Below are 8,362 nucleotides of genomic sequence, written 5' to 3'. Positions count from 1 at the left end.
GGGTGAATCCTACGAAATACAGGACTCGCAGTTCTTTCACTGAGTACAACGGAGTTGTCACGTGGTAAGTGGTAACTACATGTACCAACCAAAGTGAAATATTCTTGAGTACGACGTAAAACACCAATCAAATAAATAAATAAATAAATAAATATATATATATATATAATTATTACATGTATTATTATTATTATTATTTCAGAAACATGGTTGATATATAGTACATAATACATGGAGGTGCATAGAAAAAAATGGACGAAACCCCCCCCCCCCCCCGAAAAAAACCAGAGCTTCCTTTTGTTACAATCAGTGTACTAACATTTCCTTCCATTTGGAATGCATTCGTGATACAAACACATAATGACCCTGCCAGAATGACTCTGAGTAAATGATTATTTCTTTCAAAGCGGTGTATAAAATTTTTTACGTGCATTTGTCGTCCGATATTTTGTTCGTCACTATTACCATACCATTGTCACATTTGTGCAGACAAATCTACCAGTGCAGTCACTCAACTACTTCCCGATCATACTGTCGTCTGGAGGTGTTTACACAAATCTGTTCCCACGAGGCCACTCAACCTGTCCCCATCATACTGTCGTCAGGAGGTGTTTACACAAATCTGTTTCCACGAGGCCACTCAACCTGTACCCATCATACTGTCGTCTGGAGGTACTTACAGAAGTCTACCTGCACGAGGCCACTCAACCACTCCCCATCATACTGTCGTCTGGAGGTGTTTACAGAAGTCTACCTGCACGAGGCCACTCAACCTGTCTCCATCATACTGTCGTCTGGAGGTGTTTACACAAGTCTACCTGCACGAGGCCACTCAACCACTCACCATCATACTGTCGTTTGGAGGTGTTTACACAAGTCTACCTGCACGAGGCCACTCAACCTGTCTCCATCACTACACTCTCGTCAGGAGATATATTTGAGCCAACTTTCACATACTGGCACACATCTGGAGTCTGGGAGACAGATGACTGATATCGAATACTTGTATCATCCCGACCTGAAGGTTCAGAAAACTATGTCTGAAGGAAGAGCACACTAGGGCCATCACTGATGTCATGGGCATGAAGAGATACTTGTAAAAACACAGACAAGAGGTACAAAAATAATCCCTGTAGGTGAGAGGAGCCACCACAGAGGTCATGGGCACAAGGTAATTGAAGCTATCATCAAGAACGTGTCAGTACTGAAGCTATCTTCAAGGAAGTGTCGCTACTGAAGATATCATCAAAAAGGTGTCACCACTAAAGTTATCATCAAAAAGGTGTCATTACTGAAGCTATCATCAAGAAGTGTCAGCACTGAAGATATCGTTATGGGGGTGTCATTGAAGCTATCATCAAGGAGGTGTCATTGAGGAAACTATCATCAAGAAGGTGTCATTACTGAAGCTAAGAACGTGTCAGTCCTGAAGCTATCATTAAGGAGGTGTCAGTCCTGAAGCTATCATCAAGAACGTGTCAGTCCTGAAGCTATCATTAAGGAGGTGTCAGTCCTGAAGCTATCATCAAGAAAGTGTCAGTCCTGAAGCTATCATTAAGGAGGTGTCAGTCCTGAAGCTATCATTAAGGAGGTGTCATTACTGAAGTTATCATCAAGAAGGTCTCATTAATGAAGCTATCATCAAAAAGGTGTCATCACTGAAGCTGTCATCAAGAACGTGTCAGTACTGAAGCTATCATTAAGGAGATGCCATTAATGAAGTCATCATCAAGAAGATGTCAGTACTGAACCTATCATCAAAAAGGTGTCAATACTGAAGCTATCATCAAGAAGGTGTCAGTACTGAAGCTATCATCAAGAAGGGGTCATTACTAAAGCTATTATCAAGAAGGTGTCAGTCCTGAAGGTATCATCAAGAACGTGTCAGTACTGAACTTATCATTAAGAAGGTGTCATAAGCGAAGGTATCATCAAGGAGGTGTCATTACTGAAGCTATCATGAAGAAAGTGTCCTTACTGAAGCTATCATCAAGAAGATGCCATTACTGAAGATATCATCAAAAAGGTGTTATTATTGAAGTTATCATGAAGAAAGTGTTATTAATGTCATCATCGTATACCAGAAGTGCAGTTACTAAGGCTCGTTACTGAGATCTTGTGTTAAATAATAAACATCTAGTACGATACCAAGAGAGGACAAGTAAATTTGATTGTCATCTTAGACGAAAGTTCTTCAGTTGTGACACGCATCAGTACGTGAAGTCCAGAATAGATACCGACTCACCTGTGTTTCTCGTCTTCCTCCTTCTGTAGCATATAACTCCTACTGCTAACACGACACATAGTATCACTGCCGTGCTAACTATCAGGCTTAGCTGGAGCCCGTCCCCTTCAGCTACAACCAAGGAAAATTGATGATTAGTTCCCTTGTAACAGGATTTATGTTTTTATAAAGCCCCAAAACAAGGAAAACAGATAAACTCATCTTATTTATGCTTGGGATTTAACGTCGTACTTAACAATTTTTCAGCCATATGAGGACGAGGAGTCACTAGGAATGTGAACATATACTGTGCAGGGCGAATCCATACTGCCAAAGTGCTGCCGCAATTGAAGTATCAGGCCGAAGACATCAGGCATGACACCCCATCCAGTCTCATTATACTGACACCGGACCAACCAATCTTGTTTGCTCGCTCTAATCTATCAGTGTTAAGCGCCAAGCTAGGCAGCAACAAGTAGGCCTACCATTTTTACAGGCTTTGGAAGGACCCGACTCAAGTTTCATCCCAGGTCTCCCGACTTCGAGGCGGATGATATAAACACAAGGCCAACGAAGCGGACACCAGTTTATGATAATGAACCTACCCTCAGTGACAGACACCGCGAAATACAGGAGTTTTCTCTTGACTTGGCCGTGGTTCTCAGCGATAACGTCACAGACATAAATCCCCGAATCTGACTCCGAAGCCGACGGTATCGTGAACTCTGACCCTGGGCTGGGCGCACTGGCGGCTACAGTCTTCCTGGGTATGCTCATCCCCTTATACCACGTGGCCAGAGATCCTTTATCAGCAGGGCAATGCAATGTGACGTCATTACCGGAAGATCGATTAATGACCTCTGTGACGTCATCTGGATAAGCAAGAGCGAAGTGTTTAAAATGGTGAATAGGCAACTTTCCCAGTTCTTAATAGTGTTAACATTGTATTTAAAGAAAGTTTATGGAGACTGTCAATGACTGTCGTTTTCTGGACGGCCTATAGACGTACCTGTGACGACGAGTGTAGTCAGCTGTTGTCGTAGGTTGTCGAGGGCTGTATCGTTCATCACTGTGCACTTATACAACCATTTTCCGGGCTCAGTTTTGTTCACGATCAGAGAAAACTCGTCAGTTATCCCATAACCTTCTGAACTATTTACTGTTCCGGAAGAATCCTTTTTGACCACGTTATCCTGACTGTTAAGTTCCCACCAGCCTCTCTCAAAGGACGGATGCCCTGACAACCGGTAGCCAATAAGACAGGGTAGTTCAACACTGACACTTTTTGGTACTGACACGTCGATCGTAACAGGGGGGTTTCTGTCAGAGCAGCCTGTGAGAACGAAATGACAAAAACAAGTATGTAGATTGTTAGACAATCAAACCTTTCAGGTAACTGTCCAGATACGGATTGGGTGTATACATCAGGAGATTTGTCAGGTAACTGTCCAGGTGCTGACTGTGTGTATACATCAGGGCCTTTGTCAGGTAACTGTCCAGGTGTGGACTGTGTGTATACGTCAGGGGGATTGTCAGGTAACTGTCCAGGTGCCCCAGTGCGCCAGTGTTTATACATCACGAGATTTATCAGGTAACTGTCCAAGTGCAGGTTGTGTGTATACATCATGAGATTTATCGGAATTGTTATTAACATCAGGGATGGAAAAATAAAGTAACTGTCATCAATATCAGGGATTGTAAAATAAAGTGATTGTCATCGACATCTGGGATTGTTAAAACAAAGTGAATGGGATCAACATCAAGGATTGCAAAATAAAGTGAATGTCATCAAGAGCAAGGGGTTTGTCAGGTAAGTGTCCAGGTGCGCACTGTGTTTATATATCAAGACCTTTATTAGGTAACTGTCCAGGTACAGATTGTGTGTATACATCATGAGATTTGTGAGAATTGTTATCAACATCAGGGATGGAAAAATAAAGTGATTGTCATCAACATCAAGGGTTGTAAAATAAAGTGATTATCATCGACATTAGGGATTGTAAAATAAAGTGATTGTCATCGACATTAGGGATTGTAAAATAAAGTGATTGTCATCGACATCAAGGATTGTAAAATAAAGTGATTGTCATCAACATCAAGGATTGTAAAATAAAGTGATTGTCATCGACATTAGGGATGGAAAAATAAAGTGATTGTCATCGACATGAAGGATTGTAAAATAAAGTGATTGTCATCGACATTAGGGATTGTAAAATAAAGTGAATGTCATCGACATTAGGGATGGAAAAATAAAGCGAAGATGAGCTTATTATTAAGACAACTTAATTATCAGGATGGTGAAGGGTAAAGACAAATTAATCATAGACTCAATGGACAAGAATACTTACATGAAAATTTGCACAGCAGATAAATAATTATTGCTCCATATGTATCGCAAAGTATGTCGTCTGTTTTCAGAACACGTGACTAGTCTCAGTTGCGCCCTCTATATTTAATGGGCAGCCGAATGATTGACAGGATGTGAGTGAATTGGGAGTTTCAAATTCAAACCACTTGTAAAAATTTTGTTAGTTAAATCAAACAGAAATTGTTGTTTCATTGTGACAGTATATCATAGTGACACAAAGAAAAGTAAGACAAAACTTCAAAATTTCCCCCCCAAAAACTTAATGTGGTTCATGATAAAATTGCAGGAAACTCTTTTAATCATCATTCATTAACATTATATTGAAAATGACGTGAAATATGTCTATATAGATCTGAAATTTAATATATAAAGCGCGTGACGGTAATGGGGTCACTTTTCGTAGAATCACCCATATAATCACAACTGGGATATAACCACAACTGGCATATCCACAACTGGCATATCCACAACTGGCATATAACTACAACTGGTATATAACCACAACTGGCATATAACAACTGGCATATAACTACAACTGGCATATAACCACAACTGGCATATATCCACAACTGGCATACAACCACAACTGGCATATAGCCACAACTGGCATATAGCCACAACTGGCATATAACTACAACTGGCATACAACCACAACTGTCATATAACCACAACTGGTATATAACCACAACTGGCATATAGCCACAACTGGCATATAGCCACAAATGGCATATAACCACAACTGGTATATAGCCACAACTGGCATATTTCCGCAACTGGCATATCCACAACTGGCATATCCACAACTGGCATATAACCACAACTGGCATATAACCACAACTGGCATATCCACAACTGGCATATCCACAACTGGCATATAACCACAACTGGCATATAACCACAACTGGCATATATCCACAACTGGCATACAACCACAACTGGCATATAACCACAACTGGCATACAACCACAACTGGCATATGACCACAACTGGTATATATCTACAACTGGCATGTATCCACAACTGGCATATATCCACAACTGGCATATAACCACAACTGGCATATATCCACAACTGGCATACAACCACAACTGGCATATATCCACAACTGGCATACAACCACAACTGGCATATAACCACAACTGGCATACAACCACAACTGGCATATGACCACAACTGGTATATATCTACAACTGGCATGTATCCACAACTGGCATATAACCACAACTGGCATATAACCACAACTGGCATATATCCACAACTGGCATACAACCACAACTGGCATATATCCACAACTGGCATACAACCACAACTGGCATATGACCACAACTGGTATATATCTACAACTGGCATGTATCCACAACTGGCATATATCCACAACTGGCATATAACTACAACTGGCATATAACTACAACTGGCATATAACTACAACTGACATTTAACCGCAACTGGCATATAACCACCACTGGCATGCCAGTTAACCACAACTGGCATACAACCACAACTGGCATATAGCCACAACTGGCATATCCACAATGCCAGTTAACCACAATTGGCATATATTCACAACTGGCATATAGCCACAACTGGCATATAACCACAACTGGTATATAGCCACAACTGGCACATAACCACTACTGGCATATATCCACAACTGGCATATAACCACAACTGGCATATAACCATAACTGGCATATAACCACAACTGGCATATAACCACAACTGGCATATAACCATAACTGGCATATAACCACAACTGGCATATAACCACAACTGGCATATAACCACAACTGGCATATAACCACAACTGGCATATATCCACAACTGGCATATCCACAATGCCAGTTAACCATAGCTGGCATATATCCACAACTGGCATTTAGCAACAACTGGCATATAACCACAACTGGTATATAGCCACAACTGGCATATAGCCACAACTGGCATATAACCACAGCTGGTATATAACCACAACTGGCATGTATCCACAACTGGCATATAACCACAGCTGGCATATAACCACAGCAGGCATATATCTACAACTGGCATATAACCACAACTGGCATATAACCACAACTGGCATATAGCCACAACTGCCATATAACCACAACTGGCATATAGCCACCACTGGTATAAACACCTACTTAACTACATAAGTTAGGCCTATTCCTGTTCTGATGTTTTGATCCTAAGTTGGGTTGACGTGTTGACCTGTTGGGTGAAGTACATACAGTAGCTGATAGACGAACGGTTAACTTGCGCATCACGGCATGTCAATTAAGAACTCAGTGTGAACTGGGACACGGTATAACCTGTGTATACAATGTATACCTCTTACCTCCATAGTTAACAGTCCATGTCAACCAATACGCTAGAATACAGTACGGATAAGGGGAAGACATCACGACTAAGCTCAGCAGTAGCTGGCTGTAATGAAAGAAAATCTTACGATAGAGGCCGCCTATAAGAAATGGGAGAAATGGGAAACTGAAACTGATTTTCCAGTTACGCATTGGCGTGTGACCTGAGCGCGGAAATACCCAGGCTGTATTATTAGATGCGGAGATTCCTCGCATGTAGAAATTTTCAAATAACACGTAACACCCCACGCTCTACACAGCATTGATATTTAATATCGATTATAATAACACTGATTTTCAGACACCTGAATATAGGCAAGTTAAAAAGAAGACAACAATACAATCGTGTCTCGTAAATATCTGTGGCTGTACCTGAACACAATTACGTCATATAAATATCTGTGACTGTACCTAAACACAATTACGTCATGTAAATATCTGTGGCTGTACCTGAACACAATTACGTCATGTAAATATCTGTGGCTGTACCTGAATACCATGGCATCATGTAAATATCTGTGGCTGTACCTAAATACCATGGCGTCATGTAAATATCTGTGGCTGTACCTGAACACAATTATGTCATGTAAATATCTGTGGCTGTACCTGAATATCATGGCGTCAAGTAAATATCTGTGGATGTACCTGAATACCATGGCGTCATGTGAATATCTGTGGCTGTACCTGAATACCATGGCGTCAAGTAAATATCTGTGGCTGTACCTGAATACCATGACGTCATGTGAATATCTGTGGCTGTACCTGAATACCATGGCGTCATGTGAATATCTGTGGCTGTACCTGAATACCATGACGTCATGTAAATATCTGTGGCTGTACCTGAATACCATGGCGTCAAGTAAACATCTGTGGCTGTACCTGAATACCATGGCGTCAAGTAAATATCTGTGGCTGTACCTGAATATCATGACGTCATGTAAATATCTGTGGCTATACCTGAATACCATGGCGTCAAGTAAACATCTGTGGCTGTACCTGAATACCATGGCGTCAAGTAAATATCTGTGGCTGTACCTGAATATCATGGCGTCATGTAAATATCTGTGGCTGCACCTGAATACCATGGCGTCAAGTAAATATCTGTGGCTGTACCTGAACACAATTACGTCATATAAATATCTGTGGCTGTACCTGAATATCATGGCGTCATATAAATATCTGTGACTGTACCTGAATACCATGGCGTCAAGTAAATATCTGTGGCTGTACCTGAATATCATGGCGTCATGTAAATATCTGTGGATGTACCTGAATACCATGGCGTCAAGTAAATATCTGTGGCTGTACCTGAACACAATTACGTCATGTAAATATCTGTGGCTGTACCTGAATATCATGGCGTCAAGTAAATATCTGTGGCTGTACCTGAATATCATGGCGTCAAGTAAATAT

The 8,362-nt window shown here is 41.1% G+C and overlaps 1 protein-coding gene across 1 annotated transcript; it reads right to left on the bottom strand.

Moving 5' to 3' along the window:
* Window positions 1-290: 290 nt before the first annotated feature.
* Window positions 291-7,659, bottom strand: LOC135462185 (uncharacterized). Its single transcript, XM_064739580.1, has 5 exons — window positions 7,634-7,659; window positions 3,234-3,557; window positions 2,830-3,096; window positions 2,246-2,356; window positions 291-1,018 (listed from the first exon to the last, which is right to left on the bottom strand). The coding sequence occupies exons 2-5, from the start codon at window positions 3,289-3,291 to the stop codon at window positions 897-899; spliced, it is 558 nt and encodes a 185-aa protein (XP_064595650.1). The 5' UTR covers window positions 3,292-3,557; window positions 7,634-7,659; the 3' UTR covers window positions 291-896.
* Between the last annotated feature and the right edge of the window lie 703 nt (window positions 7,660-8,362).

This window comes from Liolophura sinensis, chromosome 1 (genome assembly GCF_032854445.1).
Source record: "Liolophura sinensis isolate JHLJ2023 chromosome 1, CUHK_Ljap_v2, whole genome shotgun sequence".
Classification (NCBI taxonomy): Eukaryota; Metazoa; Mollusca; class Polyplacophora; order Chitonida; family Chitonidae; genus Liolophura; species Liolophura sinensis.
This window is presented reverse-complemented; position numbering and strand designations above follow the sequence as displayed.

Coding starts and splice junctions, on each gene's coding strand:
- LOC135462185 (XM_064739580.1), bottom strand. CDS start 3,291: ATGAACGATACAGCCCTCGACAACCTACGACAACAGCTGACTACACTC. Junction 3,097..3,233: donor GACTACACTCGTCGTCACAG/GTACGTCTATAG, acceptor TTGCTTATCCAG/ATGACGTCACAGAGGTCATT. Junction 2,357..2,829: donor CGCGGTGTCTGTCACTGAGG/GTAGGTTCATTA, acceptor CCTTGGTTGTAG/CTGAAGGGGACGGGCTCCAG.